Source organism: Echinococcus granulosus (genome assembly GCF_000524195.1).
Source record: "Echinococcus granulosus chromosome Unknown EG_S00011, whole genome shotgun sequence".
NCBI classification, from domain to species: Eukaryota; Metazoa; Platyhelminthes; class Cestoda; order Cyclophyllidea; family Taeniidae; genus Echinococcus; species Echinococcus granulosus.
In genome coordinates this window covers 827,937-848,990 of record NW_020170391.1, presented here as the reverse complement: position 1 = coordinate 848,990, position 21,054 = coordinate 827,937, and the positions used below count along the sequence as shown (strand labels likewise).

General features: G+C 41.3%; 1 protein-coding gene across 1 annotated transcript; it reads left to right on the top strand. All coding sequences in view use genetic code 11, as the record gives it.

Annotated features, from left to right (window-relative positions):
• Window positions 1-7,540: 7,540 nt before the first annotated feature.
• On the top strand, window positions 7,541-18,449 carry EGR_02464 (hypothetical protein; the record flags this gene model as incomplete). The annotated part of the gene is made up of 9 exons (XM_024491713.1): window positions 7,541-7,546; window positions 8,693-8,798; window positions 8,862-9,277; window positions 9,973-10,098; window positions 12,417-12,534; window positions 15,099-15,512; window positions 15,591-16,202; window positions 16,642-16,869; window positions 18,304-18,449. The coding sequence occupies 9 exons, from the start codon at window positions 7,541-7,543 to the stop codon at window positions 18,447-18,449; spliced, it is 2,172 nt and encodes a 723-aa protein (XP_024353864.1).
• Window positions 18,450-21,054: the final 2,605 nt, after the last annotated feature.

Sequence of the window (21,054 nt, the reverse complement as noted above, 5' to 3'; positions counted from 1 at the left end):
CCCATTTTACATGGCTCCACTTGTAAATACTGCCACTGATTTATATACAGATACATATATAGACAGTCATTGAGATTGAATTTTCTGCCTTTTTACGCATGATGGCGATGCATTACTGTCACCTCTGTGTTCGCTCATTGTTACCAGTCATCATCATCATCATGCATGTTGCTATACCCTTAAATGTTGTCATCGGAACACTTTCAGCGAGTAAATTAGGAAACAACCGTGGGGATACATCGAAGTCACTTCGTTGTAAGGGTCCAGTAGTTACTGAAAAACTAATGATTCGTATACTGGGGTGAGGTGATTTGCCGAGGTCCTGTTGGCATATTTCCGGAATAGCGACAGGTCGAGAGAAGATTCTTTGGACTAAGAAGGCGGAAAATCTATAGCTTTTAGATGTTTCGCTCTGCTTTATAACACTGATTCCACTCAAGCGGTGGAATGCCGATTTACCACATTATGAGGTTGGGGCGTCGGTAGTACATTAGGTACTAATTGCAGTAAGATGTGTCCAGGCTTCAAGGCGCGTACATTAGTCGGGAGGGCAAACGTGATTGACGCGTCTGATTGAAGTAGCCACAACCACGTATTTTCATGGTCGTTCAGGAGCGTTTTCCAGCCTGTCCGGCATCAAAAAACTTCTTATTTCGCAATTATTGTTGGCCTCGTGCATAATACATGATGTTCCTAATTTCTCTGGTTTTAGTCACCGTTACTGTTCTTCAAGTTTTTGTAGAGCTGCTGTCCGTTAGTGTATTCATCTTTATTAAATCACTATCTCTTAGAAAATGTTTCCACTTGCATCAAAGTAAACCTGTAAAGATTACATTTCTGGAAATTATGCATTGTCTTCAGGCGGTTGTGTGCGTTCAAATCGTCATTTTCAGACGTAACGAGTCACGGTCTCGGTGAGCCACTATCTTGTAACGGTCAACTCTGCTGTGCTGAAAAGGTGAATTTGCGAATGCGGGAAACTAAGCGGCATCTGGATGTGTGGGTAGTTATTTTAGCCTCTCGCCTCGTCTTCATACATATCAATGAGCAAGTGGTCCAATGGTATGTACTTTGTAGGTCCCAGTTATGTCCCTGCAAATATAACCTTAAGATGTGAGTGGCCTTGAGAGTTCGATTTCAACCAAAAGTGGATGACTGTCCAATAAGGTGACTCGCTAATTGGTACTGCTTTTCAAACACTTTTGGAAAGTTAAATTTCCTATAGTTAGTGCTTGGGTTCATGGGCAATTTCGGAAAAGCTTCGGAAATAAGGTTTAAAAGGTGAAATACTTAATGAATAAGAGCATACAGGTTCCCATTACTATTAACTGTCGGTTCGAATGCGTAAATCACAATCCAACCGTAGTTCTCTTCGTCAGCTTATACTGCTTCTATGCCTGATTTAAAGTAAAAAAAGAATACTTTAACAAGGTAGACCTTTTGTGGAGACCCATTACGAAGGACTTAGACATTTTCCATATACTTTTAAGGGTTAACCAGGGATAGGATTTTCACTATCTTCCCTTGGATTGTTGTATTCCAAGACCCATGTATCCCCTTTAGTTTGATGGATAATCGTTTACTCTCCCACTTTATTCTCGGGTCCGGGGATAGTTTGCACAGTTTCCTGAACTTGATTAAAAGCTAAATCAGACATTGGCCTGGTGCGTTTTGACACTTTTGTAGGAACCCAGAAGCAAACGTGTTTAGTCAAACTGTACACTTCAGCCGAACTTGGGTCGGCTTCTCACCCGGCTATGGCTTTACACGATATTTAAAACCGGAACAAATTCCACTGTGCTAGTGCTATGCAAACTTGGAGTTTCTTATCGCACTAAATTCTCTGAATCTTGGAACTGCTTTTGATTTAGATAAATCTACCTGCCTTATCTGTATAAATACTGGAGATGTTACCTCAAGAAGTAAATAAAATTAAGATATGCATGAAATTGAGGTTTTATGACAGGAAAATAACCTTTAGTTTAAAATGCGAGGAAAACTAGTCTGTCTGTCATGGAATAAAATTACCAACTTGTGGTTATGGAGTATTTTTTATTTGTAAAGGTAAAGTCGTATGCTTTCGAATTTTCTATTCGATGCATTTTTCGAAGCCGGCAGGCAATTAGATGCCGCTCTTCGGCAATTATGCGATTATTCCTTGAAGTTTCGATCTCAGAGGTGCTCTAGAGTTGACTCCCTACCTCCAAATAATTAAGCGAAATGCTGGTTAAAATGCCATCACAACAACAGCTAATACGTTTCAAAGCTCTTTGAATTCAAACCAGTCGCTACTGGCACTCGTTTGGTACTTATTCCTCTGTCGACAGGTAAAACCATACTAGGTGTTCATTTGTTACCCATTCTAATTAGAAATTAGCAGTAATGGCTATCAATGCATTACGTAGTACGATTCATTATTCCTATTCAAAGAAAGTGGCTACAATTTGCCTCGTAAACGCAAACTACTTGACCTTTTAATGAAAGCACGACTGCGTTGGTTGGGTGACACACAACAGTGCACCTTTGTCAAAACAGCTACCCTCACTCGTTAATGCTAGCATTGTAATATTTTGTTGGCATTTGCAACTCCTGAGCTCTTGTAAATAATTATTTTTAATTTGGTACCTTGATGCATTGACGGCGGTATAGCATGTAATATAGGCATGGTCATATGACAATTAGGAAATTTGGAACTGAGTAATATGGCCCTGAAATTGTTTAAATAACAAAATTTGAGCTCCTGCGAGGTTTTTTTGTTCATTGACACCTATTTTTTAAAATTTTTGTCAACCCTTTCCCTGAAGAAACCAACTTATTTGCAGTGAGGCATTGTGAATAAACTTATTCTTGATGAAACTTGATGCATGCGGGCGGTTTGGATCATTGTTAGCTGCCTCATGCCACTCGAATAAGTGATATACTGGAAATAGTTGACTGTTTTCACCCGTGGACTAGCGTGCGGATATGTACGTATAAAATGGTTATGCGAATTCCAAAAATTGGCATATTGTACATGAAGCTGTTTTCGAAATTGCTAGTTGGTGGTGTGATTGGTTCTTTGAGAGCGCTAAATTTTTTACCAAAAGTAATAAAGATTATAGGAAAATATTTCCATGCACAAGCAGATGTTTTTAATAAAACATTCAAATTCCGCATTTTAGGGGAGATCATAGTCAGCTATTTAATGAAGTGACGTACAGGTTGAATGAAAAAAAAAATGCTGCACTTCAGTGATGTCCGTGAGCCCAGTAAATTTTAAGAGAAAAAAGTCCCTTTAGTTTTCCAATTGGGCAACTACATATCGCCGCGCTGCGCGTTGCCAAATTTTCATTGGCTTTGGTGGACCAATAGGAATTCTGCCCACGCCCCCTTAAACCTCCACGTACCCTTTCAGACGGACTGGAAGCAGACGGTACACCGACACAGCACATAGAGTGGCGCGCGCGGGCATGGCAACCGTCTCCACAGTACCAGCCGACCTGGTCTCAGCCGCGGCTACCTCGAACGCAAGCGCTCCCGACCTGCTACGCTATGACTCCATCCTCGCAGACGCCTGCGCTTTCAATCGACGACTCCGCAAGGGCAGGGTGGACAGACTCAACTTCTTCGACACTGCGACACAGATAGCTCAGCGTCCAGCGCCCTGGTTGCATCGCTCCGTGCAAGCTCGTACCAAAAGTAGGCCCATTTCTCAACTATCATCCCACTTGTCTACTCTCTCGTTCGTTCATACGGCTCATCAATGCCAAAATGCCTTTTCACTTGAAGAAGGCAGCTCTCACTCAGGTCAATAATACTAATACTACAAGTCGGCTGGATGAACTTTGTGCTAGTTCACGCTACACATGGAAAAAACTGGAAAAGAGTTACCAGCCTTTTGCATAATCCTTACAGTTTTACCATCTATCTTCCTACAAAAAATACTGACATTTTGTAACATGTAAGCTTAGATCTTCCAGCAGTAGTAGAAGCGCAATACCACTTTGAGCAAACCAACCCAAGTAGCCTGTCTGATTACTGAATCACAGAGAGCTTCACTATCCCCATAAACGGTATTCGAGACAAGTGTAATATTTAAGTGCGTTCCAAGCTTCTTTACCTAAGTTGCATCACCAAATCGTCAAATACAAAACGTATCTAGTGTTTCTTACTTATTGATTATCAAATCAAATGACATTTTCATGAGTTCAATTGGGGCGTTTTCGATGACAGGAAAATTGGCTCTTACAAAAAACAATCACAAGGGCGACTAATCACCGTCACTGTCATAAAATTTCTAGTTTTGTGGTTTCCAGCTCCACGAGTACCGTTTGGTTTTGGCAGACATTGCTATCGCATAGAGGCGATTCACTGTATTCAGACAATAAATGGTGTGTATTGGTGAGGCCCAAGTAACACCTAAAGGCAAAAGTCTACATATGAAAGAATTTTGTAAGTCAAATTCGTTTTAAAGACGAACCGTCGGCAAAAAAGACAAGGGTTGACTTCACTTTCCAGAGTTTCAAATTGTTGCAAGATTTGAAGCGCACAATAACGCAATTTACCGTCAATAAAACGTCTGAACCGGTAGACCGTTGACACGTTAATATGTATTAAAAGGCACTCGTTCAGACTTTACTGTCTGCCAATTTCACACCAACAGCCTGAGTGTCAACTTACTAAACGAGTAACCCAAATGGCCTGTATTTTATCGAGTCGAATATTAGTAGATAAATGGTTGATAGGTAGGCACGAATCATGAAAAAGTACTAAACTTTTCTAAAAACTTAAGACTAAGACCTATTAAGAATGTAGACCAACCAGTGCCTTTTATAATACTTGAGGGAATTGTGTTGACTGCTAGCCAATAGCTTCATCAAGGGTGTACTCTTCGGGTGGGAACACTACAGACGCGTGGCGCAGTGGTACTGTCGCAGCCTTAACTACGTTCCAACAAGTCAGTCAAAACTCACACGAAGACGCATCACCCGACGTCGCTGTTGTTGACGCGGTGACCAATTGGAGGACTTGACGATGACTCACCTAGCTTGTGTTGAACGAAAACATTGCTGATCACACCTGTGGTAGAGAGTTCCATGAAACTCCTAGGCTAGCGGAAAAAAACTTTCCTTTAACCGCTACTGTTTTTAAATCAATCACTCGGTACCAAATCATCATGTAGCGTAATTGATCAGTGGGTTCAATGTTTTGCTCTTGTGGATCGGGTCAAATTTTTCCCGTAACCTCCTATGCACCATAATGAACAATTTTGTCATGTATAAATTGTAGTAATTACGCTAAGAATGGCAAAGGTTAATAAGACAAAACAAAAACTAGAAAGGGAATAGAATCATGGGACATTTGACTAAATGACTTAAAGAGTGAGTTAGCGGATCATATGATGGCAGAAATACTTTTAAATTATTTTTAGCATTTTATCCAACACCTTAATGAAGATAAGTCTTTATTAAACAGTGTAATTCTTCGTGAGTAATAAACGCAATTTTCTTGAAATGAATTAGTCATCAGTTCTCCATTTACCACAAGGGGAATCCGTGGACAGGACAATAAGAAAATATTCCAGAAAGGATTTTCCAAAGTGAAACTATCTCATATTCCCAATTTAATCGCTTTGATTTCATGAATAAAATGGTTGTTCTTACATCTATAAGTCGATTTACCATATAAGGCCAAAATTGCCCTGAGCAAGATGCCAACATCCCGTTTCGTCTCCTATTGGTAGACGCTGGCGTGTAAACGCCGCCTTTTAACTCGATGGTGACATTCTCATGCACAGGAGATGACAGGCGGGACCAAAGGCGGAGCATTTATAAAATGAATGGGTTATCAATCATTACAGCACTACCACTTCAGCTAACTTCATGCACATATTAAGGGACTATTTATAACTTTCCAGTACATGGTTTTTGAAAATTTCCTTCCCTATGGCTGATATGACTTTTACTCTAAGATGCATTTGATCGTGCAAGGAAGAATTTACCTGCGCGATGTCTAAGCTGCATCATTTTGTTATGCTCAGCCCTGGAGTCAGCAAAATAACCTTCGGGACATTAATTGATGCAACTGAGAGCATACACGTATCTTCCTACCGCATATGGGTGACCAAATTGGGTTGCAACTTATTTAGCTCTCGGGTTTATATGCATGGAACATTCTAGGGTATCTTCGCTTTGTTGAGTTGTTGTTCTCGCCTTTATATGCATATGTTTAAAGGCTTGATAAGAGGTCGGCCATTTGAGTTTGACCTTAGAGTGTTCACGTACTTCACGATATGTTGTTCACTCAAAACCCAACTCTGCAAGCAACACCAGTGGCATAACGATCATGGGGAATGAATTAATCGATTTGAACTTGGTCATTAGGTTACAAGGTCATTAAAATGGTTATTGATAAGGCAAACCTTTTATGATTTGCAGAAACATCATTTGTCAAGATCATGCAACCTGAAGTGCATTATGGTCTCCAAAGCCTGTACACGCTTTGAATACCAGAAAAAGAGCACCACAGCATGCCGGATCGAGTTAATTCTTACCAATAAAGGCAAAGCATACACCGCGATGTAGCATCATCACGGTTGTGAGGGTAAGGAGGGGGCGACTTAAGATGTGTTGAAGTGCAAAAAAGGGGCACACGATTTTGCAAGTGGTGGTCATATCGATTAACACGCATTGCATACTTTGACGAATCGTCCAACGTGACCTTGAATTTTTTGCCTCAGAGTTGATGGCGACTGATTGGTTGATTGTGCTTCAAGCCGTAGTCGTAGCGCACGCCCTATTTGTCGGCTTAGTCAGCCGGTTGAGGGGAGGAAGAGAGGGAGGGTGGGCGGAAGGCAGAGAGGGTGGGGGCCAGGGGGCGGCTGGACCGTCGGCCGGACGGATGGGCAGGCAGGCGGGCGGGCGAGCGAGTGGACGCGGAGGGATTATTTGTCGACCGTTTGGGCATGCAGTCGGCAGAAAGGTAAAAATGCACCGACAAGGTTATTTTCTGTGTAATGAAGCTTCGTGAAACAGGATCTTTTTCCCCATATAAAGTGAGTTAATTTAGCACGGTTTTATTTTGCTATGTTACTTAAGCATACATTTCCAGTCTTAGTAAAGCACACTTCTTTCCGCTTCTAACCTTCCAAATCAAACGATAATTATGCTCAACCTTTTCAAATTGTTTGTAAGTTAATCAAAACAAGGCGATACGACCCAAAGATCAAATATCTCTTTTTTTACCGTATCACCTTAGGTTTGTCCGTGTCGAGACCACACTTCCTTGTAACATATCGGCGACATAGGTGGCGACTACAACCCGGCCTGAAACGAAGAATCACCGAAAGTCTCGAAAGCTCTCGACTTCTTTTCATGTTCCAAACAATCCCATTCCCAAGCTCTAATGTGGGGGCAGATTCGTCCAACGGTAAATTATATTAAAATTGCATCTAAATACTTTTTAATTACATTATGCACTTGGCTGGATCTACTTGTTTATCTTCTTTATTATGGCTTTACTATAGCATTTGTTTACATCAAATTCATATTTCAGCATTGAAATGCTGGTATTTTTAAATTGAGGACTTGAACTTATTTGTTACTACATTAAACACTCTAAAGAAAAATAGTTTAGTGTACCTAAATTAGCCAAGCTCTGCCCCTAGATTGAATGTAACATTCAAGTAACATATTCGAAAACGCAACTTGAAGAGTGGGAGTAAATATGTTGAGTTGTTTTAGTTGCGATTCAAACTAACATTTTACTTACTGGAAGCTTAATAGAACCACTGATGGTGACAGAGGCTTGCGGGGTTCCTCCCAAGATCGCGTGCACCTTCACGCCGAGCTGTTCGCACGTCAGTTAAATTTAATTACTCCACCCACGGAAGCAAGCGGCTTTTCTGTCCAGACAATTTCTCAAAAAAATATGCCCACGGAATTATGAAGGCAATTGATTCATGCAATCGCGAAAATATACGACACCGGGTAGTTACCCTAGACCTGCACGCCAGAGCTAGCACTCGTTACGTTACCCACCCATTCTGTTAATTCTGTTGTACTTGAAACGAAACTTTGCATGATACTGCTAGGGGTGTATGGTATAACTTGGCGGATGTAGCTTGAAATCCATAACGGAATTATTGGTTTGTGCAAGAAAACAATTCGTCCGCTTTGACTTCAGTTTCGCTATTTATTTACGCTTCAAACAACAACCAGAAGATAGGCTGGAAGATTAAGAGTTGATTTGTTCTTACGTGCCTGAAGGCGGGTTTATACTAGCTGTTCATTATTATTATTATTCAAATGAAAGGAGTATGATTCATACATACTCTTGTAAGGATCTCCGGCCCTTCATTGATATACCTGCGGCAATTATTCTTTTTAGACTATTTTTATTTAAAGTGCACAAATTGCGGTAATAAAATAACTAAGGAATGACAAAATAGCCTGTCAGGCAGTTTGCATATTTGTACTGCTTTTGAATAATTTAAACTGTTTACTGCTTGAAATGAATTATCATTGGCGCAAACACCAAGGCAATTTTTCACTACACGATTTTAGTTTTCTCAAAATACCAGGTGATAAATTTACCACGTAAAAAAAACAAAGGCAAATAGTTTTAGTTGTTGAAACCTCTATGGAAATTCTCACCTGACTCATAATACATAATTTTGAATAGAATTCAATCTATAGACTTAATCCATTTTCAGGACACAACGTGTCCCTTGCATTTCCGCTTGAATTGTTGTTTTGGAACAATGATAGAACCATCTCCTCGAATAGTAAATCAAGCTAATAGTGCACTTACTGGATATTGTGTAATCAATAAGCATAGCCAAAAATGTCGCATCTGAGGAAACTTATTCAATTTTTTGGTAGCTCGAGGCCCCGTCTCGCGAGCCCAGGTGCCCGCTAACGACTTAGCCAAACCGCAGCCACCACAGCCATCTCTGGGCATCTCCACGACCGATCCGGAGGCCTCCTTAACCGGCTCTGTCTCAGGTGAGGGATCCTGTCAGTCCTCGGTGACTCAGAACTCTGCTAACAACTCGACAACCGCCTCGAATGGAGGTGACAGGAGGCTATCGACTGGGGAAATGCAGCAATCCCAAGCATCACCCTCTTTGGAGGACTTCAGCGGGCAACGCTACGATAGCTATGGGGGACGTTATGCTGAGGATGATGATCCGGAACGCTCCAAGTTGAAGTTTCGTCGACGAATTGTAGGGATGGGCGAAAAATCCAGCGTGGTTCGACGCTACCACAGACGTCCCGGTGTAGGAATATGTGGTCGGGTGAGTGATGGGCGTGGGTCTTCCACTAGAATCGATTCTGTGTTCCGTACTCTTTTTCACTGGTAGCGCTTATTGATATATGATTTTAGTCTGCCGCATTTCATTTGAGGTTAGAAAGTGCAGTAACATCGACAGAAAGTTTTATATTCCTTGGAACTTTTTTCATCAAATTCTCAGTAATTCCTCTCATTGTTGTGCATCTTTACTAAATGGTAAGTTAGTCTTATCTAGCATGATTAGTTCAGTTAAAGTGCATATAGATATGATTGCTGGAGCTATTTTGTGATAAAAAACTAATTGAGTGAAGTAAATAAAACACAGTACCATAAAAATGGAGACAAATAATTAACTCTAATGGCGGGAAATTTTCTAGACTTGCAAAGGGGCTTCATTCATAAGTATAGGTAGGATGATGGATACCGACGAAGGCTGTGCCGCCTCACAGACGTGCAGTTAAACTAAACGATTCCTCACTACTTTTAATCGCAGCCATGAAAGCAATTCATTGTGAACCCCAAAGGAGTTGCATGAAAATAACTTTAAGGGGGTTTAAGACTGAACCAAACTCCCTGAAAGATGCATCACGGTGAGAGAAGATTACTTTGAAGTAAAATATGACGATGCATTAGTTCAAGTCTGACTTCCACGCTGAAATTATCAGTACATTTTAATCACCGTCAACATAATATTTTTAGGGAGACATCAGCATAACCAACTTGGTTGGATATGGATTGCACTGGGAGGCCTTATTTTTGCAACTCTGCATCCACTCCCGAGTATTAATATTAGAATGTTTGGAGCCTGATAATAAAACTCCGAAAGTAAGGATGAAGCTCGACTGGTGGGGAATATTTGGAAATAGTAAATGTACATTAACTATATAGGAATACAGTTACTCTCTAAAGGTCTATTTTCCAGCTTTCCTATTGCTACTGGTGAATGTGCCTTTTGTAAAAATGTAATATACCCTCAATTCTTATCGCCTTCTCGGTGGGATAGCGTTTTTGACATCTCATTTTACATGAGAGGCCCAAGAACAGCGTTACCCACCTTCCGTACATTTTAGAACTGTAGTATTTTACATTCTTTATTTCTAGTAATCGGTCATGCTTCCGCCTATTGGTAAGATCCCCACGGATTTTTTTGCCTAACGAGAGGGATCTTGCTAATTTCGTTGAAATAACTATTTAAAATGTTACACGTACGACAATGGAATGAGTCTAGATTTTGGTAAGTAAATAAATAAATCACGGTGGTTTATCTACCAATTTCGCTGACGAAAATTTCATAAATTTGATAATAATGGGTTTATCAGGGCAATTGGGTACAGTGTAACAGGGCGTTGAGGGATAAAGGTGAGTAGAAAGTAACACTAAAATTAAATAATTATGGGAATTAACAAATGGCAATGCTAAAGGCTGTATTTACTTTTTGCTGGATTGTTTACGTTTGTTTTTTTAATGCGGCACAAAATGTCAAAGCTTTATAAATGGAGAGCTAGATGCGCAGTTGCCTACTTCGGCTGTCCGACGTGTTTTCCGCATCCGTGAATAGAGACCTAAAACAAACTATTAAAATACCAAAAGCTTAAGTACTAGATGTCTAGATTTGAGCAAAAAATAGCCACGACAGATGGCATTTCTATAGAGTATCTTATCATTTCGCTGCACGTAAACAAGTCCCACTTCACAAAGTCATGAAGTTAGTAGTTTAGAAAACAGACTGAACTGTAAATTGGTGCAGACTTTACAAAACAACACATTGTTGTATCGTTCGTCACACTATTGCCTGCGGGCATTAATAAAGTTAAGCAATTTCGGAATTTTAGAATATTAAAGTGGAATGGGTTTTAAATTGGCTGCTGATTTTGGAATATGCGACATTTCGTGCGTCAAGTGTTTACTGACACTGCCACGGAGAGTAAAAGTGCAGCAGACGCGTGCGCCTACGAAGGGCAATAAATCTTCCCTCAAACCTTCACAAATTTCGGCAGAATAAGCACTATGCGCAAGTATGCGCTAAAAGAATATAATCAAAAATTATTTACTGGATCACCATCAAATATGAAGCCCGTAATTCACATATTCATCCAAGCTTCGTTGGAGATATTTTCTCCTTGTTTCAAATGGGAACAAAGCTTGTATAATGTGTTGGTGAAGTCAGTCAGTACAATAGCACCTAGACTAATTTCCCCCACTTTTACCTATTATGACTTGTTTTCCTTTTCTTCAATCTCTTTACTTCTACTGGGTGATTACGAAGGTTTATTTGTGCATTGAAAAACAATCGAGGTGGATGATTCGTTGGTGAAAACAGCCATGAATGAGAAAGCATTTGAATCAATTAAATACTGAAAATCAGTGACGATTCTGGACTTTACTTCTCATCGCATTATGTACATAACATTGTATATTTGGGGAGAACATTAACCTTGTGAGTATTATTGGTGCTTCGCAGACTTTAGATTCATAAATAGCAAATACAATTTCACTCAAACTAGGGCGTGAATCCACCTTCAAGATGCCTCTTCCACGAAAATTCCTTACTTTTTTGGATCTGTTGATCCCGCCTCTTAAGAATAGAAATAAGACAATTTCTTGATGAATTGCGATTGCAAGACGTATCCAGTCAGTGAAATTTAATGTTATACTTATTTGTGTAAACACTGTCCATAAACTTAAGCAATCTGTGGTTTTGGCTGATTACCGATTTTTAGTGATTAGTCAAAATTTTGAGACACCCTATCATTGCGTACGCTTGCAGAGAACGGAGAACCATCAAGAATTACTTTACGATACCTTAGTTAACTTTGGAAATTTCCTCCAATCCAAATGCTCCATTACTCCTAAATGACAGCTTTACCGCGAGCAATTACAATTTACTGTTATGTTCTAATTTGTTCTGTAAAGGGCTATTCATTATCGGTATGTTGGTGACTCTGGCTACGAAATTAGGCCACGTCTGATCTCGCCTATTAGGGCATGGTCTCCAAAGCTCAGAATACATTATGTACTGTTAAAAAAGCCGCCGGTAATGTAGGGCGTACACTAAGCTGATATTTTGAATGGCAAGAAGTTATCCATATAGAGTACACTGTGTGTAGGAGGATAGCATTAATTGCGCACTTTTATAATTTTAGCCACGCGGAAGGAGGGGCGTTCCTGGAAGGTACGACAACAGTAGCCGATGGACGTCGCTCGACGACTCAGGCAACAGTCTACAGGGTTTTGATGCTGGATATGAGGAGGAGAGTCCAGGTGCACAATTGGTCCCATTTAAGTTTTTTTTTAATTTTCAAAGTAAATAACAACCGTTTGCAAGTGTAGTTATAAATACTGGAAGAAAAAATGGTTGCTTTCCAGATGTTTCGCTGAATCCATGTATTCATTAAGACAGTTATTCTCGTCTCGATTATAGTCTCTGCTAATTGAAGGAAATGTGCTTGTTTACCAGACATGCCTGTATATGCGAAGGGTGGACTAATTTGAATACTGGACGTATTTTGGCTATACCCATTACTCCGTTGGAAGCGATAGGGGTTACAGCCAATTACCTACTCAATTACCGACACAATAACCCATTTATTAGTGCTTGCACAATAATTATATTTGACGAATGGATTCGCCTTATCACAAAGTACATTACATAAGGCACACTTAGTGAGGGATGCAATCGCATAGACTGAGTGCGTTATTCAGGTTCAGTGGGAGTTATAAAAGCTGGCGCAGTGTACGCATTTCCTCACTGATGCGAAAAGAATGCTCTTATTCTTTAGGCATTCACATTAAAATAGTTGACACTAGATTAGCAGTGTATGAAGAAATCAAGCAAAAGCATACGATGAGATTGTTAATATCGGGTTGCTGACCATCAGAATATCTTTTTAATTGTGAGACAAGCCAATCATGGGTGGTCGGAAAAAATTTACTAGTTGTAATGTTCGGGCGTTCCCTTTATTGACATTGGGTACCCAAATCCCACTATTTTGCTGTGATAAATAATTTTTCTAAAATCTACTCGCCACGTTGTCAAAGATCCACTGGACTCATGGCATTTAAAGTTAGCTTGAATGGTGATGACTCTCGTACTAAAGGTGCACCAAATGCGAACTTGACTTATGAGGCAAATACAAGTTTACTTATGACAATTTAATGAAGTCTTGACCACATTAAAACAGATTTTAATGTCTTTCCTAGGTGATAAACTCGGTGCCAAGGTATCATTTAACTTCACGAGAATTCAAACTAACGAATTTAAACGGATCTCGTAATCGGAAAAAACCGTACATTACCTTTTAGTCACCCGCAGATGAATTGTAAATGCGGCATTGAAAGCTTGCTCAAACTTTTTCATGCCAGGGCACTACTGGTAGTCCGGATGAAATCTCGTAGCTGCTAAACTTATTAAACTGCTATGTCAAAACCAAACAATTTATTCGGACATATGTTGTCCAGAATTGGTGAATTAGGAAGGGTTGTGTATCAGGGTAACATGAGACCACACACAGGTTTGGTCACTTGTCAAAATGACAGGCCTGGGTGGGATGGTTGAATGCAACTATCCAACGCTCCTAAACCACGTAACCATATCAGACTTTTCCCAAAATGTTCACTAAGTGCTAAAATCGGTTAACTCATTAAAGCGGTTCTAGTATTACCCACCGATTTAGTCATTTAAAAGATACCAAGATCAACGCTTTGGTCGCAATGTACACTGCCTAGTAGACAGGAGCTATATCGAAATAGGCTGACACATTGCTGCCCACAAACAGTGGTTGAAATAGGTGATTACTAATTTTTGTGATCCCTTCATTTTGATTCGTATCAATCGTTTCAAAAATCCTCAATATTTATTTGGGAATACAAGGCTCGGCGACCTACCTTAGTTTGTTCGAATCATGGAAAAAAGGTACAATCTCAATCGTTGTAAGTTAAACCGGCCGTACGTTAACATGCTTTGCATCCTTACCACTTACAAGTATTAAATTTCATTTTATGCATTTTTGGTGGAAAACAATTGACTTGTCCATCACGCTGATAATGGTAATGCAGCTGGGAAGAATAGTAAACTCTTTAATTTAAGGTTTGTGTGAAATAAGAGAGACTGTTTTCAAGCGAAGAGGAAATTAACTTTCGAACTCTATTTCTGCTTCTCCAGTAGGCTGTTCTCCTACTCATGAATTGGGTTTAATCCAATTCGTTCGCAATTTAGGTGCATTAAATATCGCCAGGTAAGTTCATAGCTCTTGCACTGTTTCGTTGTCATACGGTAGTAGAGAAACGCAACACTTATGAGTGATTCCCAAATGTTCCTGTTTGAAATTATTGTATCTTATAATTAAACCTTCAAAATTCGAAGCTTTCTGCAACAGATATATCTGGTTAAGCTGACCGGTGGGTTAAACTGCACTTAAAGACATTCAGTAAAATGACGCTCTGAGAAATCGTGCGCATTAATTCATAGGTTGCGGATAGGAATCCCTCATCAATTGCTTAAGACTTCTCGGGATGGTTAACTTGACAATTACCAAATCAATATTGTTGGCGTTCACAACAACTGGTTATTATAGCCATCACGCGTAGAGAGGGTGTGCTAAAATGGCATCTTTTGACTCTGATGACTTGAGAAATACTTTAGATGTTTGGGACTTGCTCATCATTTTCGTAAACATTGCATCAAATAAGGCAAATCCCATTTTCCGATTATAAGTATGTCATATTTTTAGAATCTAACTACAGGTTATGCAGGTGACGAAAACTTTGATCCCCTTTTCAAGTGAACCTTTTAAATTACCTCTCACGGGTCCCTTTCATGTTTCTAGATGCCTACACACCACCTGACGAAGCCATCTACCGCAGCAACGCCAATCTATCGACGGGTGGGCTCAGCGATGGTCTCCCTGCCAAGCTTCCCCACCCTCACTCAGGTTTCTTTGAGGTCCCGGAGCTCCTTGAAACTGTTGTTGTTCCCCGATCAGAGACGCCGACCACTTCGCAGCACCATCACCACCAGCCGCCCACTCCGGCATCGCCACCGACTCCTGCGCCTACGCCAGTGCAAATGTCTGCGACGGCGTCATTAATGATGGTACCACAATACCACCAGCAGCAGTCCCTTATATTTGGTGGTATGGACAAGAGAATGCTTCCTGAGACGATCCACGATCCAAGCAATCTCGAATGGCGAAATGCTGTTCAAAGACATCCTCATGTTAACGGTCCTGACAATATAGGCAGTATGTTTCTAGCAAACATGCAATAGCGTTTTATGTTACTGAGGGTGAGATCAGCATTGAGGTGTTCTCGATATTAAGATTCGATGCTACCGGACGTGCCACAGGCTCCAGCACCGTCACCACTATCATCGTTGCCGCCTAGACGACCGACAATGTCCAACCAACAGCCACACAGTAATCCGGCGTATCAGCAACATCATTCATCGCCACTTCCGGCACCTCACCACCATCAGCAGCAACCCCTGCCACCCCCACCAGCCTCAATGCAACCGAATACACCGCCACCATTGCCACAGCAACCACCACCTCCACCACCGCCGCAATCGCTGCAGCAATCGAATTCAGCATCGGGTCCACCTGAAATGAATGCAAACCAAGGAGGTGGAGGTAGTAGTGGTGGAGGCACCGCTCACGGTCCCTTGGGCACCCCACCTCCACCTACTGGCAGTAGCGGACCCCCGGAACCGACCACCGTGGTGACCTTCTTTGTCTGTGAGGTCTGCGCCTCCCGATATCGATCGACTGCAGGTCTGAGGTACCATTACCATAGTCAGCATGCGGGATACACACCGAGGAATCCGATCTCGGCTTCTGCTTCGAGGATAAGCATACCTACTTCAGAGTATAATCGATTCGCTCCGAATACGGGACCGCGGGGAGGACGCAATGGGAGAAATAAGCGTAGTAGAAGTAGGTCTAGGCATGGATACACTTTCATAATGAAGTTCATAGGTGTTAGTAAAGATCTGTTGTGATTTTGTGCAAACAATGAATAAAGATACCATTGTGAAGACGGGGCTAGTGGTGGTGCTCAATGTGTAATCGGCCTTATCGGGTTATTTGGTCTCTTACTATCTTTTTTTGGATATATGTGAATGTTGATTTTCCACAATAAAAGTATGTGTTAAACAATCCACCACAAATTAAAATCATCAGTAGGAGTGATTGATGGTTTTCCTTGTTCCTATTTTGTTTAAATTGCTATTGGTGAGGAAGTTGTAATATCTGATCTCCTAAGAGTTAGCAAAATAAAAACGATGAGACGGTTAAATCAGGGTAGTGTAAGTTTCTTAGCTGTGGTACCAGTAATGTAATCCATGGTATTAATTGCATGAAATATCTACTACAGGACACATAGATATGCAGCTTGCATTTGATTTGAATTGCAAAGGCAATTACCCAAGCTACCGCAGTGGAGGGACAAACAAGGGGCGGGGGTTGTCGGCGGCAAACCAACAGATTGTGAATCAACGGAATGCAGCTCAGACGCCGGGGGATGGGAGCGAGTCCGATCCCTACCACATGCCCTCCGCCAACACCCCTGAGGAGCCTCATCCTCGCAGTGTCTACTCCAGCAGTAAGTATCCAGGCCCAGTGCACTATTCCAACTGTTTAAAAGCCAATTTTTTAAATTAAGACCAAGTGCTTTATGTACCTGCCTCATAATAGAGTAATTTGTACATTTTCACAGTAGACTTCTGATTAAGAGCGCTTTGGTTCTCTACAGAAAAAATTTAAATGATTTGCCGCCTATTGTAGGTAGTGAGCCGCTGCAAACAGAATCTTCATTGAGTTCCGTCAACTCCAGCTCCTATATTTCACCAATCAAGCTTAAGTCACCGAATGACATGGAATACCCCTCTGGCCCACGCGGAAAACCCTACTCTGGATATCCTCCCCCTCCCCCCCCGCCCCCCTCCTACCTCGTCGGGTCACCAACCGCCCCCACCGCCCTACGATCAGCACCCCTACTACGGCGCGTCCTCAGCCCTTGCTTCCATGGACCACATGGCCTCCTCCCTTCTTCGGCAACAACAGCACCAACAACCACTTCATAGCCTTCTCGCCCAACTACATCCGACTTCGTACAAGCCCTATGGCGATTCCTCTGGCCATTACTATACCCCTCAACAGCGGCCCTACAATGGCGGCAGACCGAGTTTTGTCGAGCTGAAAAACATGCTGAGACATAGGAGAGCCCAATACTCCGCTGACGCCTTTACGTGCGGCTACTGCCAGACTCATGTGGAGAGCGGTAGTGGTGGGGGTGGGGGAGGAGATTCGGGAACGGAGGGAGAGGGTGTATCGTACACGCGGTGCTTCGGCTGCGGAATGCCTGTGCATCACTTCTGCATTCTCCGGTATCGCAACGGTGGCGCTGCGAACTGCTCTCGCACCCCCAACAGTCAGCGCCTTTGTTATCCCTGGGTGTGCACTGAGTGCAAGTCCTGTTGGATTTGTGGCAGTGGTGCTAATGAGGCAAGCTCAAACTTCCACCTTCTAATCCTATACTACCCAATCATTTATAAATAAGCAACTCATTTATAAATGAGCAACATAATTATCATAATAAGAATGATTGATGGAAGATGTAGCGGGAACCGTCCCCACTTTTTGAAATAATTTCTCGAAATTGCCAAATGTGTTGAATTTTTTCTTTAGAAAGCGTTAAGGATAAAAGTGGTTCTAGAAACAGTGTAAACTAGATTGAAGTAATTATTTCTCTTAATAGAAAGATGAGTTATGCTCCCGTTCTTTGTCATTTCATTCGATAATTTGGAGTGATTTATTGCTTTGTGAAAACAAATATTTCACTGGAGGGAGAGAAAACACTACCACGAAAGTATCATGACGAAAGCGGACAACTGTTTCAACTTTGTGGAGCCACCTCAGAGCGCTGTGGAAATCACATAATGATAAATACCTTTTCGCTGAACAAAAAGATGGCAACATTAGTTGTTTTTGGGTTTTTTTCCAGTCTGATTCTTTGAAATTATCCCCTATTTTGTAGATGATGTGATACTAGCTCCACGTAAAGTGACTCTAGATATACCAAAAGGCGCTAGAAGCTGTCGAGAACTAGTTTTGCTTATGATTATTAAGCTTAACTATCCTCGTCTAAAGTCTCAAGTTAATGCTTTAGTGACTAAGCCCTAAGTTATTTCTATTAGATTGTCACGGTGATACAAAATGGCACCAAGTTCATAGTGCGACATCTCCAAGACTACCACATAGATGGAAATGAACGTTCGCCATACTTCATGCTAAAAAAATATTTGCTAAAAATGCACGTATAATCTGACGATAAGTGTATCGGAAATACACGGCTGGAAGGCGACGGAGGGGTGAATTCTGCATTTCCTGTCGTTCGAGCAAAACTTTCCATTGAATAAATTTTTTTTCTTAAAATTGTCCATAGGTAAGAAATATCGATAAGCTAGAGGTAACTTTATATTTAGTGCTATGCAGGCAGCATTTGCACCAGAGGTATTCTGAAATACGAGATTGTTGATACATTTCTCCATTTGCAAAGGTCACGTGACTACCATGGCGTCTAACCTAAATCGTAGGTGGCCTTTTGTTGACAATGTATCTAGGACGCATGGGCAACCGCATTAGCTGCTGTCAGTCTTGTATAGCTGAAACTTACATCGATAAATGAAAATCGCGGCAGCACCGAATATACTCCGTAATCTTAAATATTAGTTGGTTCACTTTCGAAGCCTCACTGTTTGCTCGGTACGAGCTATCTTTTTCTACCTGATCCTTGAAGTTAGGTCATCAAAAAAGTATCTTCCGCTTGAATTGGTTCTCACACACAATGGACACCCGAAGTCGCAGTGGTCAACTCTCCCTTAATAAGCGTGGCCACGCATCGTCGTTTACGCCAATCTAAGTTGCTCGACCATGATTCCATGTAGGTTACCTGCGTAAAAGCTCATGAACATATCATTTTCTGCACGTACAGTCATCATTCTCCACTCAACTTGTGCGTTGGAAGTGTTAAAAGACTATCTGAAGATCGTGTCAAGTAATTCAACTTATATACCAGCAGAGATGACCGTCAACGTCATTGCAATTGAAGTTCGCAGCCTTTTTGTTCTATAAACTGTAATACGTTTTTTGCATTAAGCTAGATCAGAAGACCTCCCTAGCTAAGTTAAATCAAGTAGGAATTTTATCTGACTTTTACACCCATTAAGAAGCTCTCTTGTTTTACTTCATACGTTATAACAATTCCAATGCTTTGAGTAAGGGCCAAAATGAAGCAAAACCCCAGCAGTACGCAAGGTCCGTGTAACATGTTGAGCGTGAGTTAGAGCACGGGTGCCTGAAATGGTTGAATTATACTTTTTACTTTAGAATAAAAGCTTCGAGATTAGTTGATTGTAGTGGTTGACAAGGCCTCAGGGCAATTTGCTTGTTACCCCTGTTGCCATACTCTCGAAACTTCTTCATTTTAATTCTCTGATTAAATTCCCTCAGTACAGCCTAAGTTGGAAGGACAGCAACATTTAGTAAGCATTTCTTATTTAATTTGCTGTTTACATTATCATCGTTTTTGGTGGGCAAAAATGTTTCGTATCCATTAAGCTATTCACATTGGCTAAGCCAGATACCAAATGTTACATAAGCCACGGTCAACAATGTGATTTCGATAAGCCCTCCATGCTGACCATTATACATAAACAAAAAAATTATTTTGACTCTAATTCTGATTTCCAAGCCCCAATCGCCTGCACCCCAATTCCCAAAGCCGGAGAGGCTTAAAATGCGAAATGTCATTGCTATTGAACACAGGTGGAATATTAAGCTAAATAGTTACTGACCAAAAGACACCAAGCTTCATTTTACTTTACTGTAGCTGTAAAAACTCCCCAAAAGATGACATCAGCTGCCTTACCTCATAGAGTTAAAAAATATAATTTTGAGGAAAAGTGTCTTTTGCACTTCCACTATCATATTAAAACTCCGATATTGTTCTTTTCTTTACGCAACATCTAAAACGTAAGGATGTGTACGCACACTTTCGCTGCACCACAACGTAATTTGCTTTGCATGCAGGATTTGATTATGTGCTGCTGTGAATGTGACCGCGGTTACCATGGCTACTGTCTTACGGGTTCCTCACCGGGCTACCAGACCACGGGCTTTCCGGATGACTGGGTTTGTGAAATTTGTCGTCAGCAGGACGCCTGTCTTCCGCCACAGCCGCCAACGATCCACTGATTCGGATGGAGTCACTTCCACAAGTGCGCCTGCGCCCATGCAATCACGCGCGCACTTATGAACGCACATTCACACAGATAAACAGGGTCATATAGACGAGAAAAACAGCCAACCCAGCCACTTCCTCTGTCCACCCTTTTGTTCGCTCCTTTTTTAAACCAAAAGTACTCAGACTCAGCGTACGTGTTGCACGAACTCCAGCCCCAAGGAATACTTTCTTTTCTCACCACTCGGCTATACAGGTTATCTTCATCAATGGCTATCTTCACTATCATTATGCAACTTGCCAGCTCCGAAAATGAGCTTTGCCATTATCATCTACAGTCGCCAGACCTAACCCCTCCTGATCGAGTCAAACAGGGTCAATATATACAAATATAAAAGTAATTGTATGTAAGTATGTACAAGTTTACAAGTGCGTTTATCTTGCCTTTCTCCTCCAAACCCTATCATTTCCTACTTACCAGCCTTCATCATCTCCTTGTACTCAACTTTATATTTTATACTCAAAGCATTACTCCGCCTCTCTTCG